The following is a 24,520-nucleotide window of genomic DNA, read 5'->3' as shown; positions in this document are numbered from 1 at the left end:
ACGAGCTATTAATGCGGGCATCACGATGCCCGGCTATTAGCCGGTGATGTATCGAGGCAGTCACTCGATAAAGGGGAAGGATCGTCATGAAAAATCGCGTCGAAGGGAGCGACGTCGCTGCCGCCGCCGCCGCCGCCGCCGCTGCCGTTCGCTCGACAGGAAATCGCGCTCGCTCCGCAGTCGGGAAAGACGCGCTCGCGCGCGCCATAACTGTGTATTGCGAATCCGATTGGAATGCACACGAGGACGTGCACGGGGAGTTTTGTATAGTTCCTTGGATTTCGGTTTACTCGGGCGAACGTAATGTACACAAGGAAGATAGAAACGTCCCCGGCTACATGTCGTTTCATTCTTGTCCTACTTGCCAACGCGACTCTCGTTACAGCACGCGCGACAACTCAGTGAACGAGCGAGCGAGCGAACGAGCGTGCGTGCATCACGCGATTGCCCGATGTGTAACGTCAGTCGAACATGAAACGAAATTTCGATTCGGCCGCATTCCTTCCGCCTCTCCCGCGAGAGAGCAACGAAGCGCAACCCATAGAAATCTACCCCCGCGAGTAGAGCTGCCGAACCTGTTGGACATTATTATTTACGCCGCGTAAACGGCACGGGATTTATGCCACCGCGGGGAGAAGACGGCGGGATCGATGAAGCTGAAAAGATGTTCCCTTGCGTGGCGTGGTGGGTGAGTCGCTTGACGATGATCCGTCGAATGCGCGACAAGAAACGTATTTGCGCTCAGGACTCGTGTCGAGTCCTGAGCTTCGGTGCTTCGGTATCGAGTCCGCTTTCCTTCGACTTTGCGGTCCCTCTTTCTGAAATTAATTTTCTCTCAGCGAAAATAAAAAGCCGCTGAATCCACTGAACTCTTGTCCTCCGTTAATTGCGGTGCGCTTATGCGCGTGCTTTTTGCATCGGTATATTCCGAGAAAAATGTAAGAGCACATTTCACGCTCCAGTTAAACGAGTATGTAAATTCTATATAGTATGTGAACGAGTGAACGCGTGATATACACACACACACACACACACACACACATATATTTAATATATGTAAAATATTAAATATTAGTAGTAAAACGCGCGTTCATATTACACGGCGCAGCCGGCACATTTTTCTCGCGGACAGAACGAGAAGCTAGGACTAGAGAAAGAGAATAGAGAGGGAGAGAGTGCGCGCACAAAAATGGAATAAGGATATTCTCGTATGAGGTAACTATTCATCATACGAGAGAGAAGAAACATTATTATTAGATCGGCAGAAGAAATTGAGTTATCGTGATAGGCGTGACATAACGAGACTTTGATCGATGTGTAATATTATGATTCATAAGAGACGGATTGCCGGATCATAAATTACAACTTGTCTCTTATTATTTCGACCCTTTTTTCAGCGTCTGCGTCGTGGAACTCGCCGAGAAGCCTACACGTTTCTATCGAGGGCCGGTTATCGGGCTAAGCCGCCGAGCTGCCATCTCATCGAAACTGCACGTTCCGATCTCGGCGATATTACGTATCTGTTTAAACAGCCAGCGAACGCCCGTCGCACTTCGACGACATGGCAAACATCCGTAAAGCATGATCCCTTTGTTTGCGATCCCTAGTTGCGGTGGCGAATATATAAATAAACTAGCTAATAAACGCCAGCAATAGCCCGGCGAATAATCTAATAGCAGTATCGCGGGATCTAATCGATACATTTCGCTGCATTTACGCCATCTTAAACAAACACCTGGTTATTACTGGATATGTACCCACTTCCATAAAGCAGCCCGAAGCGATGCACAGCCGTCAGAAATTATGCATACGATGGAAGACTAGCGCGCGTATTACGGACTGCAATGTGAGATGCAGCAATGGCTGTGCAACAATTTACGCCAGATGCTGATGAGGGGAAAGGAAGAGAGGAGAGAGGACGAGAGGAGCATAGAGACGATTCATATCGAGTTGTGCCATGTTCCATTATCTGGCATATCGCATGATTGAAACGTTCGCGATCCGCTGAAATCGATGACGATAACGATCGCTCGTTAATTATAAGGCATTTCACCCGCCACGGTGGAGATTAGCCGGGCGAGCCTTGTTGCGTCGAGATCATTAATAATTAGACCTAACCTTTAGGAAACATCGCTATCGCACCGATATCTCGATGTATGTGGATATCCGGATATCTAGCGTGTGAGATACTTGACACATAGCCGCAGCTTGCAACATAACGCGGAACAATAGGGGAGGGAAAAAGTTGCAAGTAGACTGTCATCATAAAAGCATTTCGCCATCGGAAATGTAGGAAGCACGAACTTCTGGAGAGTCGCAGAGATTCCGTATTACCTTTTAATGCCTTTATGATTCCGCGTCGCGATACGACGTCGCAACGAGGACGATATCCGCTGTACTCGAGTCCGTGATTACAAGTTGGGGCAAGGGAGGGGGAGAGAAGGGTGGAAACGACGGCGACGAAGGGTGGAACGACGATGTTCCTCTCCCTTATCCTCCCGCCGTTCCCGTGACTTCGTTCGTTCCGCCGCGCTGGTGGCTGCTTTTAAACTACTGCGAGAAACTATTGTGTTTTCTTATAACCGGCCGACTAGAAGTAGTCGCTTCGTCGCTCTCGCCCGCGTTTCTTCTGCATCCGGGATATCTCCTGTGTATATACGTATACTCAAGGGGTGAGTTTTGTCGATGTTTGTTCGCGTGTTAGTTGGCTGCGGCATTCAGCCGAAATGCAGGGCGAGGGTGGTCGCCACCGCTGCCGCCGCCGCCGCCATCGTCGTCGTCGTTGTCGTCGTCGTTGTCGTCGTCGTTGTCGTCGTCGTCGTCGTCGTCGTTCGCTCGCTTCGATACGAATCCGACGGCCCTTGGCGTCACCGGACAGGCAAGCCTTGGCGTTCGCCGGCGCTCCGGTGGGTGCGCGCCGTCGGCCGCGCGCATTTTTCACCGTTTTTCCGAGCCCGACCTCCGCCGTTTGTCCTCTTAATTGAGTTTTTTCTCGCCGCATCGAGACTACGTGCAGAAATCGAGCGTCGGATACAACGGTGGGAACGGCGTCGGGGAAGAAAAGAGCCGGTACAGTGAATTATCGCGCTCCTAATCTCAAGTATATTCCGTTGTACCGGCTTATCCAGCCGAGTGATGTAACGTTCTTCAGCTCCACCGGCTAACAAACGGCCCGAGCTGTGTGTATGTGTGTATGCGCGCGCGCGCATACACACGGACACAGGCGTATATATGTGAGCCGTTTGTTGCGAACTCGTCTCTGTGTACAAGGCGCGGGGGCGCCATCGCGAACATTTGGACATTTTTATCGGTGCGCCATATATACGGCAGCTAGCGCTCGAGAAATTCCTCGCTACACTTCCGATTTCGGGCTGTATCCTGCACTGTTTCCTTTTTAGTTGATTCCCTCCCGAGTCGGTGGCTGGCCGGTCGACCGCGTTCGGAATTTTCTCGCGGATTCTACATGGTGATTTCCACAAACAGCTGAGTGAAAATTAAGCTCTGACATACCGCGCGAATGGATTCTCGCTACACCATGAGGGTATGTAGCATTTGGAACTTGGCAAATTGTTTTTACAAACCAAGGAGTTTACAAACTTGAGCGGATCATAAATTGGTAAACGTGGAGGAGTAAAAGAGATATACTCATATGTGAAAAGACGCACCCAGAAAAAAAGTATTCTATTTTTAAAGTGATTTTTCCCACAGTGTCATATTCTAAGCGAAGTCTTTTACAGGAAGAGGATTCCTCTTTCGATAAAGCGATTAACGTGAACCATGCATCTAAAATTTGTTAGATATTATTCTAACTGTTTTCCTCTTATTTCAAGAGGATTTCCTCTTATCTCAATTAATTTTCCTCTTATATCAAGAGGAACGCTTGTCGGCATTTTTCCTCTTCCGTTTACTCACATAGAGACACTCTCTCTGTGCATATGACGATCGTCGCTGTTGTCTTTTGTTTTATGGACAACGTCGAGAAACGTCGAGCAAAGGAGAAAAGAAGAGAAATCATTGTTCAATGTATGTTGTGTCGTCATGAACGAAATGCAAGGACGTATTATATATCTCTGTACCATATACTATATCTATATACAGATACTTTATATGTATAGAGAAAGATACTTAATATTAATAAGTTATTCATTACAATTCTAAAATTGTTGTGATATATATTTCATATTTTACCGTATCGTATTCTATTATTTTATCGCATAATGTATGAAAACAATATTGTCAACGATTGTAGTAATATTTATATTATTATTAACAGTAAATAATCTATTAATGATTTATTAATTATTCTGACTTACATTATGGGACTGACATGTTTTGTGTGTCAGTGTGTCCTTAAGACTACTTCGTCTCTAATTACACACATAAAAGTATTTCATCCTATTCAAGCGCATAGTGCTATACAATGCCCTATTGATAACTGTATTAAAATATGTCCTTCATTGCGAGCTTTCAAACGACATTTAGCCAAATGTTATTTTGAAGTAAATGATACTTTACACAATAAGACATTGCCTTTAAATACTTTTGAAAGAAATGCAGTAGAGGAATATCCAAATGGGAATAACTCTCCACCTGTTTCAACGGAGTTTGAAATAGGTGAAGAAAGTATTTCTGGTAATATTGATATTACTAATTATATGATTTCGAAAAAGCTTTGGTAGAATCTTCTCTTACTTTTGTATCAAAACTCTATGCTTGTAGCACTCTAAATAGAACTCATATTCAAGAAATCATAGATTCAACATCAGAATTTTTTACTGGATATTTGGGTTTGTTAAAAAATAAGGTATTTAATATTTTGCAAAAATTAAATCACAGCAGTAAGGATCTGCAGGAACTTTATTTAATGTTTGATGACTATGAAAACATTTTTGACGGTCTTCAAACTGATCATCAAAGATTAGAAGTACTTAAAGACTTTAAGTGATTGTTATATAACCCCTGTAAGCTATGTTATTGGCAGTCATTATCGATCAAGAGTAAAGAGTAACAAAACAATAATGAACCATGAACTAGATATTGGCCAACATGTCCCAATGAAGGAAGTTTTAAAACATTTTATTGAGTTACCAGAGTGTTTTCAAGCAATTTTGTCAAATTTAGACCGTCTGACCAAAATGGACGAACCATTGACTAACGTTGTTCAAACCGAAATGTGGAAAAAGAAAATAGCCAGTCATTTCCAAAGTAAAACTGTAATCCCACTTTTTCTTTTTTTCGATGACATGGATCCAAATAATATCACTGGATAACATGCAGGTGGTTAGAAATTGGGGACTCTTTTATATTATACCGTAGCATGTCTATGTCAAGAGTACATGTCTAAGCTTGAAAATATTTTTTTAGCATGTTTGTTTTTGTCTGACGCTAAGATTCATGGAAATGAAAACTTATTTCAGTTAGTAATTCAAGATCTGATTGATTTAGAGAAAAATGGATTAATTATAACGTACAATGAAAGAAAGAACATATTTATTTCAGTATGTGTTTGTTGTGTGTGTTGTTGCTCGGGGATAATTTAGGTAATCATTCCATCCGATCATTTTCTCCTTTCCCTATAGAGGAATGTATAACCAATAAGAATAAATAATAATCCTCTTAAAAAGAGATTAAATAATCTATGTATAAGAGGAAATTTATATTAAAATCAATATGATTTGCATTATATATCTAACATATAATTCCTCTAACTTTAAGAATAATGTGTTTATAATATTTTCCTCTTAATTTGAGAGGAATCCTCTTGAGGCCATATATAAGAGTAAAATCCTCGAAAACTTAGATGATTCCGCTTGTTCTGAAATTACTTTTTTTTGGGTGCGGAAACCGCGGCTCGAACGTGCGGATCGACTCGCAACTCGAAGAGGCGTCTCATGATGGTTGAACTTGTAATTAGAAATTGTAACACAGTCCCTTCTCGGTCTCTCTGCTTCCCGATGAAATCGGCTCCGAGCGTACACACGCGCGCGCGCGCACGCACACACACACACATACATACACACACACACACTTCTCGCAATAATCCCGTCGGCAATTCTCGTTTTCACGTCAATCGTCCGAATTGACATTGCTGCAGCCACTCACAGAGTCGCGAAGTCCTCAAGGCAACGTTATCCTGATATCAGCAAAACGCTCGCAAAAATCCTCGTAAGCGGCAGATACATCACCGAGCTAGACAGCTGTTTTTCTTCACGGCGCGCTGGAAAGAGCAGCTGTCCGGCAAAAACCTTGAAAGTTTTGCGATTAGACGCTCGAAGTGAGCGAAGAGCCCCGAAAGTCCGGATTGCCCGATATAATAAGTTTGATTAAGTATCGACAATTGGAAGTAGCCAGTCGTCTGCCGACAAAAGAGAACTCGGCGCTACTATGACGACGACGACGACGACTATAACTACGACTACGACTATCACGACGACAACGACCGAGCTGGCGGCCGAGGTGATCCTTTATTAACGGTGACGTAGGGTTATCGACGTCTTTCTGAGAGGTTTCTTGCCGCGTCGATTCGCCGAGTTTCCGGATGTTGTCGAGGAGGCACGATAATACTCCAATTGTCTCTGACAAGGGCGATGATGGAATTTCCCCGGAAGAGAGAAAGAACGGCCAGACGGTGCACTCGAGTTCGCGTATGTGTAGGTGTGTGTGTTTGCGCGCGCGTGCATATATGTGTGTGTGTGTGTGTTCGTCCCAGAGAGGAAGTCTTCACATAATGCGAGGGTTTAGGAAGTTTCGGTGCTCGCGAGACCACGACCGATATTGTGTCGCGCCTTTTGTGGACGACAGAAAGACAAGTGAGCTCTTCATGACCGAAAGTGAGTAATTTCAGCGGCGGTTAGTGAGCAATTGTGCGAAACTGTATCGCATTGCGGCGACGATCCCGATCGAATCGTTTGCGGTTTCATCGTGTGCCAGGAGTGCCTATACTGTAATAGTAATAGAAAGTACAATGTAATGTTAAATGGACTGTAATATGAAACGTGAAATCGGAGCCTCGGTCCACTCGTTATAACATATAACCGCCGCAGGTTATCGAGATACATTCGCAATAACGTAAAGTGTCACACGCGCATGTCAGAATTAAATTTCGAATTATTTCGAAAGCGTAGTTCAATGATTACAATGCACGCGCGCTTCGCGCGCGTTCACAAGGGGGAAACTAACACTTTGTTAATTACCAAATTGGTATTATCAGTGAACTTTTCCCAACAAATTAGCGTTATATGACATTTATTACTTTCTATATTATCTTCTCTGCTAACATTCTCACTATTGAATAACGCGTTTGCTTTGCGAAATTATAAATTCTAAGCTTGTTTATCATGATAATCATGTGTAAAGTAGTGGTGAGCGACCTCGATCTTCGGTTTTCAGGGAATCATCAATCTTTCTCCTGCAGAAATCGATCCTTTTAGATCTGTTCTTTTCTGTTCTTTTCGATTTTTGGTTCAAATTGGTTCTTTCAAATTGGTTTCTTCAACTGAGAATCGATTTTCGATTCGCTAATATACTTATTCATTAATGTTGTTTCGTTTAATGAAGAATTCAATTGGGGTCGCCGTTTGAGAGAGTCGATTTGTATAGAAATCAGACAGAAAAAGATCCATTTAGAAAATCAATCTTTGAAGGAAAAAATCAAATCGCGGTCGTTCATCACTAATACAGAGTGATAACGTAACGATGACACTAATTGTTTCACATGCTCTTAAAGGTATCGCGATACCGCCGGAAAGTAATCAGCCGAGTAATCACCGAATCGATACAACATACCCCGCGTCCCAATAACTCCGTCTGACGTCGAGCGACGGTGACATTTCGAAGTATACGGGAAACGTTAAAGAATCGACCAAACACCCCAGCCGCGCGAGAAGCTTAATTAAATAATTAAGAACGATCGCGATAATCTCTGCGTTTAAAAATTACTCGGCGTAATCAGCCGGAATTCCTTCCTTCCACTGCGGTTGGCTTGGGCAGGATAATGGCAGCGCAGGAGGGTTAGTGTGGCTACGTGCGGTATCTTGATCTCTTGCCAGAGCGCGATGTACCTTGGTCACGGGAAATAGAAACCGCAGACATTTTGATCGCATGCTCAAACGGGTTTATTACGCGACTGAGAAGGACGGTGTGTCCGCGCAAAATGCGCAGTGGATATCGCGCTACGTCGTGCGGTGCGTCCGCATCGGCTTGCCGTTTATCGACATTCCGCGCCTTTCGCGATGGACAGCTGACGGAAATTGCGAAAAATTTAATCGACGCGAGTCTCAAAAAGAGTCGAAAAGTAGCGCCACATCGAGCGAGCACCGGCAGGATTTGGAGGGCGCGATTCTTACGGATGACGATAATGTTTTTAATTTCTGATATTCAGACGCGACTATTGGCGCGTGTCCTTTGCGCAATCTCGAATTACCCCGGCCACGGGGAGATTTGAGGTCGGACAGCGAGCGATCTCTAGCGTGAAATGCGCCACGAGAATACCAGCTGTGATTTTCCAGCGTGACAACCTTGCGACGCGCCAGATGTTAAAGAAAGCGATTAATTACCTGCCAACTATCGTCGGCGCCAAAAGATACCTCCTCTCTCCCTCGCTCCTCCGCTTTAGATGAGTCGTGCGACTCCTGGAAAGTCGAGGACAATAATACTCCGAATGTCTCTGACAAGCGGGACAATAGAATTTCTGCTGAAAGCGGAGACAACGGGAATGAGAATCGAAGAAACTAGATCAATAGGGAATAAGAAAAAAGTACCGTGGATGTGATTACCTTGCATTTTGCATTACACCATGAATGCAAAATAAGTAGTGAAATAAGTGAAAAAATGCCGGGAATGTTCCCTTACAACACGCACAATAACTCACCGTCGAAATTTAGCGCTTAAATTCCGCCTGTTGGCGTCATCATTTTCTGATTTACTCAGCTATGAATAATTTCGTGTCACGCGCGCGCGAGGCGCATTTTTCATTCGCGCGAATGCCTTGTATAAATGACAACAATAGAGTTTTAATTAGATATTTCGAAGTGCGCATATATTGTGTGTGTATTCACGCTCCTCATTAATGAATGCAAACAATGTTGACAATTAGGACAAGTTCCGACGTACGTTTTGACGCGCTATGTCACTTATTCGCTGGTTTAATTCGAGAATCGTCCTCCGCCCGATTATTGACTAACAAGAATCGCACGAATTCTGCTGGTCTCGCCATCTTTTTCGTGACTTTAATACGATTAATTTCCGATAAGCTTTCGTGCGGAGTTCGTCTTATAGATTGAATTTACGAGTGCATGCATGTATCAAAAGTTTCGTTACGTCATAACTAACATTGTCGTTCCTGCACAAATAATGGAAGAGGAAAAAATATTTTGGAAAACAACGTCGATCTCGCATGGTCGGTGCGAGACTCTGAATATAATTGGATTACACACGCACACTTGCACACACACACACACACACACACACACGTACGCACAAGCTGATCGCAATTTATGTCTTTTTCGTAAATGGTTTTGATGCCGGAGCGGATGAAATATGGCGAGGAACGTGTTAACCCAAACAATATCATTTATCAAGAGGCACGGTAGTGCCTCGCACCAAGTTCAAGCGCAACGAAGTTGCACCCGAACGGCGCGAGGCACACCGTGCCTATATTACGTACGCGAAATTGCAAATTGAAACGAGGTGAGATATTCATATCTCAACAATGGCTAAACCGATCAAGATTTTTTTCAGTCCCAATCAATTCGGTCTTAAAAAATAGGAAGAAAAGTGTCCTTGTGTTTTTTGTGTACGTTGTCTCTAAGTGTAGATATTTTAAGATAAAATCCGAATCACGGAAAATTTCGATTCAGTAAGAAAATAAGAAACGCTAGACCGCAGAGGAGAGGGGATTTGTGCATCTCACTTTTCCGATACCAGAAGCGTTATGAGCGCACTGAAGAAGCAGCGAGTGCGAGTGAGCAAGCAATAGAGAGTAAGAGAGAGAAGAATATTGCTAGAATACAAGAGTAGAAATGAGAAAGAGAGCGAGAGCGAGAACGAGAGCGAGAAAGAGAGAGAGAGGGGGGGAAGCCAAGATTTTTTATATTAAATATTTTTTATTGCATTGTTATAATAAGTAATTTATTATAATAACAAGTAAAATAACCACAAAACTCAGTGTTCTAGTAAATAATGAAGACACTGTTTTTGAAGTACCGGACTGTGTATCATCGGAAGTTTTCGATATAATTATCTTCAGATTGCCAATCGCTCTCATTTGCAGAGTTGATGTTGAGTACAGTTTTTCAGTTGATGCTATTGTTTTGTTATATCATTTTTTTGTAGAACAGTTTTGTCAAGTTTTATTTGTAGTATTCAATAGAAGAATTTATTGTTAGAGGTATAAGTTTTACTTGTACAAACTTATTACTTGTATAACAAAAATAATAAATTACATTGCCTAAAGATACACGCTCTGGTGCGGTACTGATGCGCAGTACTAAAAGCGTAAACATTGCCGTTTATTTTGAATAAAGAATTATATTATAATCGTATATATATATATATATATATGTGTTAGGTTTCTCAGTTGACGTTACTATTTTAATATATCATTTCTTTTGTAAAGTAGAATAGTGTTGTAGAGTTTTATTATAGTTATAAGTTTTACTTGTAAAATTTCATGTTACATATATAACTTGAAAGAAAAAATAATAATTTGAAATTTTAAAAAATACAATATGTGTTGCGCGTGTACTTGGCGCCTCTTTTTACCCTTTTGTTTAAAAAGGTAAGTTTTATATAATGTTACGGGCTCTCTGAGACGTGTCCCGACGGGACAAGGTCGCGCGACTTTGAAAACATGTTCATAAGTACGCAACTACCGCGACTGCCTCCATTATTGTTTACGCCGCGACGGCGGACGGATCGGCGTATCGCCGCGTGTAATAATTTCCGAATTTTCACAGTGTACGATCACAGTGTACGCGCGCGTGTAACGTGTAATATTCGTGTGTGTGTGCGTGCATGCATGACGCGATCCGGAACATCTTGAGCAATAGCAGTGTTTCATGGTCTTTAAGGTAAACTTTTATTGGTTAACTTGGTTAAGTTGAAGAAGCTAATTTGTAGTCTCGAGTCTTTTGATACGGGGCGCATTTGTCGCTGTAATACTAATGAGGAAACTCGTTTTTTGTTACAGATCTGCTGGAGCTTGCGACCACGCGATAGCTGCGGTTACCAGGACGCAGTTTCGACGGACGCCGATGCCGCACCGGAGGATCCGGTTCGGGCCGAGCAGAGTCGGCTTGAAGGTGAGGTTCATCGATCGTTTGTACACTTCTTCTTGATTCATTGCGATCGAAAACCGAGCGATTGGAATAAAAGCGTTGAACTACGATGACAAAGGGTCAACGTTTGTATCTGCGCGCGCGCTTCCGCCAACTGAACTCAACCTAACCTAACTTTTAATCTAATGGTTTAACTAACGAAACTATATCTTTTGTTACAGATCCGCAGCAGAACGCGGCTGACTCTGTCTGCTGTGTATCGGTGAGTCAGAGAAGAAAAGACATTTTTATGGTGGTGGGTGTTTGCAATATCTCGAGAAAATCAATGCGATTTTATTACACTTTCACACGTTGCTCGAAATAATCAGGAGATCGTGTCTTTCAATGACCGTATTACACAACAGAATCTTTAAGATATAATATATATTTCTCTTTTATATTTACTCTGAATCATTAGAAGATACAGATATAAATGCTTTAGTTTGTTATTATATTGAAATCAAGATATGGAATTATTTGCTGCGATTCAATCAATATAACTCCTGCTTCGAGTAGTGTGTAATGTTAAAATTTGACCAGAATTGCGCCATCGCACGTGAAATTCACCATTATTTATCTTATTCGGCTTGATAAATTTTATGTCTGTCGAGTTTATCAATTTTCTACATTTTTCACGCGTGTCAGAAGCAATAATATTTCATTTGAAATTACCGATAAATTCAGTACACGCGTTTATTTACATTACAACTTAGTCCTTACGAAACAAGACGTGCGTTTCTTTCGGATTACCGTTCGCGAAACAAGACATTTTCGTTTTTTCTCTCTTGTCTAAACGTCGTAATTTTCATTCGCGATTGATTCTGCGCGAATCGGATCTCATGTATACATTCTCGGAACGTTGCAATTTATCGTGTTTACTTCTTTTTGGGATAAAAATCTCATCTCTTGAATGCGACCATATATGCTTTTTCGTCTCGCCATTCCTTTTCCTTAAATCTTATCGAAATTAATAAAAGAGAAAAGATAAACAAAGAAAAAGAAAAAGCGACAAAATGTTATGAAGAAAGAAACTTATCCTGGATGCTGAGGAGACTGGACGTTGGACGGATGCAGACTCGCAGGTGTCACAGGAGTCAACGAAAGTCGGTGAGTGTGCAGATCGAACGCTCAGAAAGCGTCATGTTTTATAATGCATGCTCATATATAAATCGCATTGGTTTTCGACCAGAGATAATAAAAAATAGTGCGCGATAATATGCGTTCATATCTAGTTTAATAAAAATGTGAATTGCGAGAAGCACCGTTTGCTTCCTCTCTGATTATTGCGGAAATATTTATTCTGCGAAAAATTATACGCGAAACCTTGAGAATGATAATCGATAAAATATATATTTGACAAATGACAAATTATACTGATTGCATTGAAGTTAGCTTCTTTTTGCAACACTTTATACGAGAATATTAATCTGATATTTTATATGCATAATGTTTATGCAGTGTCAATTAAAGAAAATTTAACGAATCACTGCTACGGCAGTCTCTTCCTCGATATATACCGACATATTTTTTCTCACGCTCGTGCTTCGGCTTCGAGCTAGCAAAAATACTAGCAACTGCGTTCCTCGTTAATGTGACCTCGGCGATGTTTACACTTCGGCAGGCGCGATCTCTTGCTCGTTGTTTACGTTTGATAATTTTCAACATGTCTATTTCTTTCCGCGAAGGCGCGTTTGATTAACCGGGCTAGATGGTATCCCAATAAAGAGAAGTGCCTGACAGTTCTTATCTCATCCCGTATCATTACGTCAGCGTGAATGTCAATTGAATTGATATAATCTTGTTTAATAACGATCACGTGATAAACGAAAAGCGAAGACAAGAAAAAAGTATTGGCGAATGCGCGTCGACCAAAATATTCAAATGTTATCCAGCATAGTCTACAACGCCGATGAATGGGGGGTTAATGGTGAATCGATTGACGATTATCAGAGCGCGTAATTCGAGCTACAGGTTTTTCCAAAAGGGAATCAAATAATGTTTTTTACTATTGTCTCCTTTTCTGCCTTTTGTGCGCACGCACGGTGCAAATCTCAATTTTGCTTTATATATAAGGTGTACCTAAAAGTATGTTACAATTTTTAAGGACGTATTCTAGGGGTCAAAATAAGAAAAGAAATTCCTATAAACATCAGTCCAAAAGTGCTTTCCCTGCGAGTTACAGCCCCCTAGAGTTGAGAGGAAAAAGAGTCGAAATTTTGCACAGCGTAATAATTAATAGTGACCTCGATAGTGACCTTCATTTTTATGTGGTTTTGATAATTTGGTCCGATTTTGAGGGGGAGATATGGAGGGGGGTGCTAATTTTCAAATCAATGGCCATATTCTTTTATTTTTCGTCGTATCGAATATGGCCATTTGAAAATTAGCACCCCCCTATATATCTCCTCCTCAAAATCTGATCAAATTATCAAAATCACGTAAAAATGAAGGTCACTATCGAGATCACTATTAATTATTACGCTGTGCAAAATTTCGATGACCTTTTTCCCCCCAACTTTAGGGGGCTATAACTTGGAGGGAAAGCATTTTTGGACTCATGTTTATAGGAACTTTTTTTTCTTCTTTTGACTCCTAGAATATGCCATCAAAATTTGTAACATACTTTTAGATACATCCTTTATACATACATATACAGCCTGTATACATGCACACAAACACACACACACACACATCGTGAATAATAATCGAGAGGCGGAAGATCAGATAGCATCGATTCTCCAGTTGGAGCACATTTCTAAGCGCGATACAATGTCGCTCATTAATTCAACAGTGCGAAACGTTAAGACCGGCGGAATCAGCAACACCGCTGGTGGATTCGATTTCATGGTAAATCAGATCAGCCGTGATAATTAGACTGATAATGAGCGGGTCAGCAAAACGAATCAACAACGATGCTGTGTAAACAAGTAGGCACTCTTATATCGCGCGCAATAACATGTTGTGGATCGTAAATAACTTGAAAGAGAGGCAAGGAGAAATCGTTAATGTGTAGAAAATCGTGATTAAAAATCAAAGAAAAATGTCCACAGTTTTGATACAAGTACGAAAATCCGCGACGATTAGTTTGTGCGTCGTTTCGTTCAGAAATATTCTTTTCTTTGCTCCAAATATTAAATTTAAGAAATATTAAATTCCGAGAAGTCATATTTTACGATGAAATAGAAGAAAAATCATGATATATTGAAACGATTAATTTTCGCCGCGATGAAAGCAACGAGAAACATAAAAAAAAGAACACCTGCAATTCTCGACAACGCTGTGCACTCGGATTGCGCGTGCGATCTTGGAAAATCTGCAGCAGTCCTTTCAACGTGCGCGCGCTCGCGTGACGTATTAAAATGATATGCATCGCGCGAAATCAGCTTAATCCACGGATGCGATACGCGATGTTCTCTTGTGTTGCGGAACAGACAATGTGTCTCGTAAATCATGGCAACTTTGTCCAATGCCAATGTGTCCATTGGATTATTCATTTTCCCGTTTGCGTGTATCGTCGCGCTACATCCGCAGCGGCCATTATCGCGGCACATCGATGCAATTCACGATACGCTCCTCCTGCCTCTCCACCTAACCCTTCTGTATGCATCGCTCCTCGGTTCGAGGGAGCCGCGAACATTGGTGGTAGCTACCGGCGTTACATTTTAGACGCTCTCGCGCAACGGGTCGCTAAACGCTGAATCGACGCGACGTTGCGGCGCAAAAATTAACTTCCTTTCAGCGGGTAGTTCCGCTAACCGCGACTACCGAAAGCGAGAAAATAGACGTTTGTGTCTCACGAAAGGGTCGCGGCGAAGGGGCCGGGTTTCTACGGGCGACAATGTTGAATAGTGTCCTGAAATTTCTATACGTAACGCGCCAGTGTCTCGCGAACGACAAATTTCCCGACTTCGGCCAACTGGCCGGCCGAATGAACGAACGAACGAACGAACGAACGAACGAACGAACGAACGAACGAACGAACGAACGAACGAACGAACGAACGAACGAACAAACAAATGAAACGAAAGGAACCGAAAGGAAACGAAAGCAACTTCCCCCATGTCGACGGACGTAAAGAACGAGGTAATCGACGTCACGCAGGTAGATGGCATCATTTTCAAGTACGACGCTACAGTTTCGAAAGTTTAAAAGCTCGCGTACGCTGAATCCGAGCCGAGAAGAAGAGAAAGCTAAAAAGGATAGCACGGCTGAATCGCGCGATTCAATCCTCGCCGTCCGCCCTACGAATCTGTCGCCGCTCGCTACCATCAACCAACCCCGCTTCCCTCCTCCCTTTCTCCCTTGCTTTCTCGTGAACTACTCTGCCGCCCTGCACGAACAGATAGGTCTACCGCATCAGCTCGATGGGTGCTTACGGAATTCTATACCGGATCCGGACGCGCGGCGACCGGCGGGAAGGTGGGTCGTCGGTGTAGGTACGAATCGGGGAATGAATGGTCGCGCTCGCGGAAGAACGCCAACGACATGACTCACCGCCATTCTCCGGTTTTTTCCCGTCATTCTGCCGTCGGGGACGAATCGAGAGTGCACGATCGAAATCGGCTGGTATTCATCGATTCGCGCACGCTCGGTTGCCCTCTTACCGCGTGTGTGTGTGTGTGTGTGTGTGTGTGTGTGTGTGTGTGTGTGTGTGTGTGTGTGTGTGTGTGCAATCTCAAAGAAAGAGGAACATTCACCTGGGAAGTTCCTCTCCCTCTCTCCCTCTTTCTCTCTTTCTTTTTCTCTTTCGTTCGCTCGCGTCGCGGGTACCACCAAGAATCGCGCGACTTTTATTCTCCCTGCGACGAACCGAGCTCGCAGCTTCGACATTGTACGAGCACCTGGATAAGCTTCCTCTCGTCTCTGCCTTTTATCTACCCCCGATCGTCTCTTCTCTCTCTCTCTCTCTCTCTCTCTCTCTCTCTCTCTCTCTACTTCAGCGACGTGTTACGAATGAAACATCCGCCAGTGGAATTGGCGTTAAAAACTGCTGACTGTCGCGCACCTCGCGTTTCGCGACCTTGTTTTCAGAACAAACCGCTCCGCTTTTCCGAGCACCCTCGGTTATGATCGCGTCCCTGCCGTCGTTGGTTACGTAACGTTGTGACACCATCGTCACGTACAAGCGTGGTAACTTGGCGAGTGTGCTGCACGCGACACGCAAGCGCGCCCCAAAATTCGGGGATTTACTCCTTACTGACGGTGCGCGCGGGCGTTAATCTTCCTGCGACGCAAACCGGAGTTCGTTAATAAATACCTCCGTCATCCCCCTGCATCACTCGGCGGCGTGCGCGCAAATATATCTAATTGCCATTGTTTTGCACGTTGTTGATATTATCCGATCGATATACAACGCTTTCCTCAATTTTTCAAGGGAAATTTGTATCGAATTGATAAATTTGTGACGGATAAATAAATTTATTGCCGAGACGCAGCGGTGTTATGGCGTTATTATGTTGCGCGGCCCCCTCGAGCGAACACGTATGCATATTTATTTTTGCGAAAGCAGCTCGCGTTGAATGAATGTAATCAACAGACTCAGATCCACAATGTTGGTTGCACGAAACGTTAAACGGTTATAGAATTTAACTTTCTCGGCGCTCGCGACTCTTATACTTTCACATAGTTGCTAAACTTTACGTTACCGACGAACTATTCATTACGCGAGGGCGAAACAGAATGTTTTGGTCAAATATCGCTGAAGAGAAAAATGAAAATGATGTCGCGGAAAAAATGAGCCCGTAACTGCATCGTGTTCACGTGAAAAAACACGCGATCTCCTCGCGGATTTGACTTCAGCACAATGCGAGGCAACGAGGGGGATTTGTTGCGCGCAATTACGAGGTCGCATTACGTTAATTAATACCATCTCCTCTCCCTCTCTGTCTCTCTTGGCCGAAGTACGACAAGGGTCGCCGAGTCTGCGGTCTCGCCTCCGAGAAGAAGAACGTGAAAACAAATAGCCAAGTACGTGACGTGCTTTGTCATAGGCAGCCGTCACGATAACATAATTCTGCTCGTGAAATACACCAATTTATTAACGAGGATGCTTGTCGCCGTGGGAGGGGGCGACACTTCGAACCGGTAGCGGGCGTGCCGGTGACGCGCGCATACGTAAATCGAAACTGTGGAACACTCCTCCGCGTTGAACGAAAAATCATACATATGTATGAGCATTTTAACAAGTATATTTTTTAAAGCACGCTGAATCAAAAATTTAAATGTCGCGGCAAGCAAGCGGCCGCGAGGCGTTGATGGTGTCTCGCGCGTGTTTCTATTAATATTATACATCGCCGTCGTCGTCAGCAACGGCGACGGCGACGGCGACGACGACGACGACGACGACGACGACGACGATGAACGGTTAGGAAGACCGTGAACATTCTCCGGTAACTTCCGATTCAGTTAAATAATCGACCTCTCATTAATCGATCAGCATTTGCATAACAATGGGATGATCGAGCCGAACGAGAGTACATCGCGATTTGACGCCATCATAAATACCCTTGAGAAGAGATCTACGGCGTTTAATTCCCTTTTTACAACGCGAGTGCATTATCTCGGAGCAAAAAGACCGAAGAAGAAAGTAATTACGCTATCGCGCGAGCAACTTCACAACGTTGATACCGGGGGGCAGATCGCTTTTCTTTTCTTCTTCCTTTTTTTTCTTCGACTACTACCTTTCGCCCGCCGCGCCGGTTAAAACACGATCTATCGATTTTTCAATGAAAACACCGTTGTTCGTAAATACACCGCGCGAGTGCGTCGTGCATTTTACAGCGCCCGGGGATGAAGAGCGCATCTCATTACGCACTTTTACGACGTGTGGTCACGTGTGTGTGGTCGTAACTCCGACAATACGTCTCAAAGCGGTAATCGTTAAAACAGACGGAACCGGCGAAATGCGTTCGCGCAAAAGAACAAATCGCTTGCAAATACAGTTAGACTGAAACGGATCGGTCGGTTCGACCCGATAAAGAGGCGGGCCGTAACCATTCGATTACAGAGACGAATGCCGAGCCCTCGTGAACCGCTGTGCGTAACCCGGCTCGCGAATTGCGTTCTCAGGGAAATGCACCAGCGGACACGAAAGCGCCACGCAAGCTGCACTCGACAGCTGTCACAATAATCTGATCCTGTAAGCAAAATGCAGCAATTAACGGGCACGCCAAAAGCCAAAAGGGTGACTGCGACAAGAAACGAAATGAAGGGAGGCAGAGACAGAGACAGAGACAGAGACAGAGAGAGAGAGAGAGAGAGAGAGAGAGAGAGAAAGAGAGAGAGAGAGAGAGGAGGAGGAGGGAGAACAGTGTTACGGAAAGCGTAGATATGTGTGCGGGAAACACACAGACATATCTTGCCTGTGAAAGCAGATTCACACCATTCAGGATTATTCAGATCGATATCTCGGGCAAAGTAAATTTGACGAACGATTTTTCGTTCGAATCGAAATTGAAACGTAAAATTTTATCGGTCAGAGAGAGAGAGAGAGAGAGAGGTGGAGCGGAACTACAAGCTCGCGGTGTAAGCTGAAACAAAACTTAATTGGACGGTCGTGCCGCGCTAACAAATGCGAAACCTGCTGTCGTTAGTTTGTAGATAATTGGCTGCCATATCTGTACAAGAATCCAATTATAAATGATACCGTGTGTCATACGTAGATCCAACCTATATACGCGATGACGCGCGAAACGAAACCTTTTGACCCTCTTCTCTTACGAGAGTTATTCGGGATGAAACACCGTTTACATATTTTACTCGGATAATCGTGCAAGGTGGGGATCGTTTAAAATGAAGTACGCGAATGATGTCTCATTTTAAGCGATTCACGAGAGCGTTAGTGGGTTAAGCGAGCTTCTATATACACGGGTCGGCGCAACTCTTTCAGATATGTTTTCAAAAGACTTTCTCAGTCTACGCGAGCAATTAATGGATATTTTTATGAGCAGTCGTCCAAGCGGCAAGCGAACGAGTGATATATCTTGTTTTTAATCACGGCACAGAAAAGTACAATAAAAGTACTCTTGCGCATTTGGACGTGCGTTTATAAAACGTCGATCGAGCAATCTATCACTTTAGTATTTTCTATCAAACGTGTATTCATAACAACGTGACGCACACGCGCGCACAGGTGCTCGTGGCTTATAGGAAAGAGAAAAAAAAAAAATTAGAATAAAAATTCCTGATAAAATATCGACCTTAACGTCGGGAAATGTTCGTTTTTCGCCTCGGCTTATCCCACCGCGTAGAGTATAATTCCGCTTTTGCAAACTGCGCTTCTGCAGATTGTATCCCGCCTACGAACAATTACTTTGCCCACACCGGTGCCCAAGGCATTTTCAACACTACCATAGTGGTAAAACTATACAAATAACGCAAATTCCGAACAGTACCTTCGCTCAACAGCATGATGTTTGCAGCCTCTCAGTACAGGAGAAATATACACACGAAATATTGCCGGACAATCGGAAGAATCTCCGGAATGCATCCCAGCTACTCGCAATCCAAATTCATAAATTGTTTTTGCGCAATATTTGCCGACAATATCGGCCGATCCGCTCGAATCGAGCGATGAAAGTAATATCGCGGATAACAATACCAATCCGTTTGTAATTTTGTAGCTATACATGTTTTAGCTACGCTAGACAGAAACGTGCGATTCCTATTCTACATACGTGGACGTGACATGCCGTCGTCGTGCAAAGCAAACGTCCGGATCTCGAAACATGAGTCTCGATCGAGAGTGCACGACGCAAAGCAAATTTACGAGGCACCGAGGATAACGGCCCGAATGGGCCAGGCAGAGCGGGATAAGAGGAAACGCGAGATAGGAAATCTGCAGTCTCGCACCGAGAGCTAGAGCGTTGAATGGTCCGATTAAAAGCGAACAATGAACTGCCTCGCAAAATGGTCTGAGATCTATTCTACTTTCCGGTAACACTATGTACCTCTTGAAGATTATGTGTTTCTATTCAGTGAAACATAGAAGTCCGCGTACGCCTATTCTGCGGCAGATAATGGAACGAAATTGAGAGAAAGAGAAAGGGCAGGAAACGAGGGGCGGGGGGGGGTGGGGAGTGGAGGAGGAAGGAAGAGGAGGGAGAAAAGAAAAGAAAAGGAAAACAGCGCGAGCGTCCCGATATCGATGGGAGGGGGAGGGCGCGGGGGTCGTTAATTTCTGAGCTATGCACGATTGAAAATTACACGGAACTTGGGTGAATTAAGAGCCCGGCGAGGCATTGGACGGCTAGCAAGTTTGATTATTTAATTAATTCGACGAGAATGTTATTTTTACGAAATTTTAGCCTCAGTTTCAGGCGGGCTACTACTGCCCGCCGAGATACGTACGTAAAATCGATAAGTCCGGGAAATACACGAACGGAAGGCGCGCGCGACCCGATGAAGTCCTCCCCCGGCGGAAGAAAAATTATACCTGGGGAAAATAAAGTTAACCGTGCCGAACGTGCGACGGAATATTCCTCCCGCGAGCCCGGTAACTTCGTTACTAATAACCCTCGTCCCATTCTGATGGCGCTCTTTACGATATTGCGCGGTTATAAGTTACGAGCTAATTATCGGGAACGGGGTTTTGTCGGGGTGAAAAACAAGTGATTTATGGAAGGCTTTTGTGCGGGGCCGCGGCGAACCTTCCACTACCTCTTCTGAAGATGCACGGGGTAAAACAACGGGTGGGGCTTAGTGTGCGAAGAGAGAAATTACGTCCTCTCGAGCCCCGATATACAAACAATATATGGTGCAATACATAATACATAGAAATAATATATACCGATAACTCACAATACAGAAAGTATGAATAGACGTACATCTTGTATGAAGAAACACACACACACATATATATACACACACACACACACACACACATTAATGCGAATGAGGAAACGAAAATTTCAATCGGATTATAATACACGGAGAAAAATATCCGAAATATCCGATTGTTAATTTTGTTATCCGATCAAATATCCGGTGATAACGAAATTAACAATCGGATATTTCGGATATTTTTCTCAGTGTAGGAATATTTCTTTTCCGAAATTTCCTCATTATCTCAGTACTTACGGTCGAGTCACAACGCGATACAGCAATCGGTACGGTTGCTCCGTCAAATTAACGTTAAATTGTGCGAGGTTCTCGCAGAGAGCCGCAACGATTGCATCGACGTCCGCGATGCTCGAAATAACAAAAGGGGTGTGCCGGCGGGTTTCCCAACCGCCGCCAGCTTCCAGGCCGCTTCTTCGCCGCGGTGTTCTTGCGACGCTGTGAGTTTCCAATGCGCTAACTTGCATCGCAACGATGCGTCCTCCACGCGAGTAAAATTACCGGGATCATGACGGGACAATATAACGACAGTAACGAAGTCCTCGGTCCTGATAAATTCACCGGAGCGGAAGCTTACCTCCCCGTCGCTGCCGCCGCGCGCCGCCTCGGCTCTCTTCGCTTTCAATGGCCGCCGTACGAGTCGTGAGCAGTCACGAAAGTTTCAACGAGGCAGCAACGGCGACCGCTTCAGGATCGTCGGCAAAGCCGACCTTTCTTCCGGCGTGGTGAAGCCCGGGCTTGCCTCTAATTACAACGCGGTCCCGTCTCGATGTCGACGTTCCTTCGGCAGGACAGAAATTCGCCAAGTGAATCAACGATCGTTACGCTCGTCGCCGCGCGTTCAACCTCTTCTTCCTTGCTTCCGTTTCACCGGACGCGTCTTCTTCGCGCCATTTGTTCGTATTCTCGAATATTCCGCCTCGGCGAGACACCGGCTATCTTATTAGAAACATATCGGAAATTCATTTGCAAGTTTCCGTCGAAATCTCAGGAGGGAAGAAGTCGTGATGCGCGATAAAGGAGCCTGCTAAATTCTCGAACCGTCTCTTATTCTCAGCACGTTACCTCGGACGACGAGTTTCTCTCAGCTTTTTAATAATAAAACTTTACTTGGAATCGCTGCCATTTTATAATACCAGCTATTGAAATATGTAAAATATTTTCTACAGCCGGTGCGCGATCATTTCATTGGCTATTTCTGAAGATCTAATTTTTCATGCATTTCGTTATTATGCGCGAATTATGTTCGCACTCTTCTTTCAACTGATGCGTCATTAACGAATAGCTTTACTTGACGAAGCAAGTGAATATCGCGCTGTGATTATGCACTTGTACGTTTTCGTTTGTAGTCGAAAGACTATAGACCGTCGTTAAGCGGCGGTAAAATGCCCCAGTTAAAAGATACGCGATCGCACTCGCTGGCTATGCAAAAAGCGTCGTCTCTTGCATTCCATTAGGATCTTGGGGAAATGGACAATGCCGGCAAAGGGAACACAGGGACGAAATGAAAGGGACGAGATGACCGCGAAGAAGCGAGTCTCTCTCTCTCTCTCTCTCTCTCTCTCTCTCTCTCTCTCTCCCACTTCCCTCCAACTCATCGCTCTGTGCTAGCAAAAAGGAAGCGCTCACCTGCGACACAAATAAATTCGTGTGCATGCGGCCAACTTTTTCAACTTCCGGCATTAACAGGCCACTAGGAGAAAAATTTTCGAGTGAAGCTTCCTCCATTAGTACTGACTGCATTCCGTGACGCAAGCGGAGCGGCTGAAATTCCTTTCCCGCGAACTTCTCCGCGAGCCGGCATCAGGCTTCGAAATATCCGCATAGAAAACTTTGAATTACGATGGAAAAACTCTTCGTTATTATTGTACGTGTGTTATAAATTAGAAATTAGATTTTTCATTCTCATTAAACTCTCTCCTCCTCTTTCCCTTCGAAATCCGAGAAATGAGTCAATTTTCAGTGATGAGAGTTTCGGTGATGTGATTTTGCACTCAGGATATACAAAATGTCGTGCAATAACGACGACAACAAGATGACAGCGCGAAAAGATTTCGGGAAAAGGGTTTATCGAAGATTTAATTGAATCTGTGAAGGAAGCGATTTTCTCTTTTTCTATTGTCCCAATAAGACGCTCTCGACGTTTACGTGCGAATGCCGAAGTGCGCAAACAAGACTCTCGACTTCCTCGAGGGTATGGATAGATGAACAGACGTTGCGCGGATCGTCGACCTTTGTCTTCCTGTCTGCATTTAAAGCGGGCATTCAGAAGCCGCTATCATTCCGAGGGCGTTTTTTATCGACTACTTAGAGTACGAGCGTAGACACAGCTGGACGCAAATACGCAAACACGAGGTAGGAAGTGGGTTGTGCAGGGATCGCGTTAAACTTAGTTAGGATCCCTCGTTAAAAGTCGGTTTACACCGTCAATTTTACGAGACGACTCTGCGTGAGCTAACATAAAGGCGAGGCGATAAGTGTTATAACGAAGCAGTCAATTCGACACTTTTCTGCGACTCTCGAACTTTGTTTTCCCGAGCTACCTGGCGCGTCGAGAGCTTTAAAGGTGAGCGACGCTTGTAAATCGAGAACGAGAAACGTGCGGAGCCGTAATTGTCAATTTTCAGCCGGCAATTTTCACTCACGGCGATAATAACGACGCACAGTAGATGGCTCGAATTCAATTTTCTTCGTGAAAAGAAAATCAATTTCATTCGCGCGCGAACAGGGAGAGAGAGAGAGAGAGAGAGAGAGAGAGAGAGAGAGAGCGCGCCCTTGACTCCGTAAAATAATTAGATAGCCCTCGTAGACCGTACACCGTAGAGTGCATTGATAATTAGTAACACATTTATGCATTAACGATACTATCGCGCGGCAGAGATATATTCGTAAACATGTGTAATTATGCGTATCTCAAAATCCACTCTCATGCTACGCGCAGCCGAATTCTTCCAGTACATTCCACCTGATCTCTATCGCTCGCATATTGATTATCGCATATTATTTGCATATTATTATCAACAACACGCGCCGGGCTAACCCGTAAACGAATGTTGTATTCACACACGATCTGTGCCATGTGTGCGAGTTAAGTTGAAATAATCGTCACACACCCTGTGAATACGAGTGCGTATAATTGCAGCTCGGTCACACGATGGTTACGGGTTTCTCCGGGCGGAACGAGAGCACACGTTTCGAAATTCTTTCGTTTCTCCAGTTTCACAGAAATGATTAGAGTCATGACATGATGCCGCGGTAATTGGCGAATATTGAGTTGTACTGGATCAACGGGGGGAGGGGGGTGCTTAATGCTTTGTGTCAATCAGTACGGTATCCTGTACGGCATTCTGCCGAGGGTATTAATTAAA

At 44.1% G+C, this 24,520-nt stretch overlaps 2 protein-coding genes across 4 annotated transcripts in view; one reads left to right on the top strand and one right to left on the bottom strand.

The window, feature by feature from the left end:
* Window positions 1-24,520, top strand: part of LOC105181706 (uncharacterized) — a 263,572-nt gene that overhangs the window by 82,885 nt on the left and 156,167 nt on the right. For 2 of the 3 annotated variants that reach the window (XR_003114142.1, XR_003114141.1), the window contains exons 4-5: window positions 11,189-11,300; window positions 11,498-11,538. Coding sequence is in view for 1 of the 3 variants with exons in the window: in XM_025306572.1 (XP_025162357.1) it covers window positions 11,058-11,069; window positions 11,189-11,300; window positions 11,498-11,538 (165 nt within the window). In the remaining 2 variants the exon portion in view is untranslated. Of the gene's footprint in view, window positions 1-11,005; window positions 11,070-11,188; window positions 11,301-11,497; window positions 11,539-24,520 lie in introns of those variants that run through there. The other variant, XM_025306572.1, reaches the window with a different exon arrangement.
* Window positions 1-24,520, bottom strand: part of LOC105181707 (uncharacterized) — a 177,119-nt gene that overhangs the window by 87,284 nt on the left and 65,315 nt on the right. The window lies entirely within an intron of this gene.

Source organism: Harpegnathos saltator, unplaced genomic scaffold, assembly GCF_003227715.2.
Source record: "Harpegnathos saltator strain DR-91 unplaced genomic scaffold, Hsal_v8.6 scaffold789, whole genome shotgun sequence".
Taxonomy (NCBI): domain Eukaryota; kingdom Metazoa; phylum Arthropoda; class Insecta; order Hymenoptera; family Formicidae; genus Harpegnathos; species Harpegnathos saltator.
The sequence above is the reverse complement of the archived record's forward strand: the minus strand, read 5'-3'. Positions and strand labels throughout refer to the sequence as shown.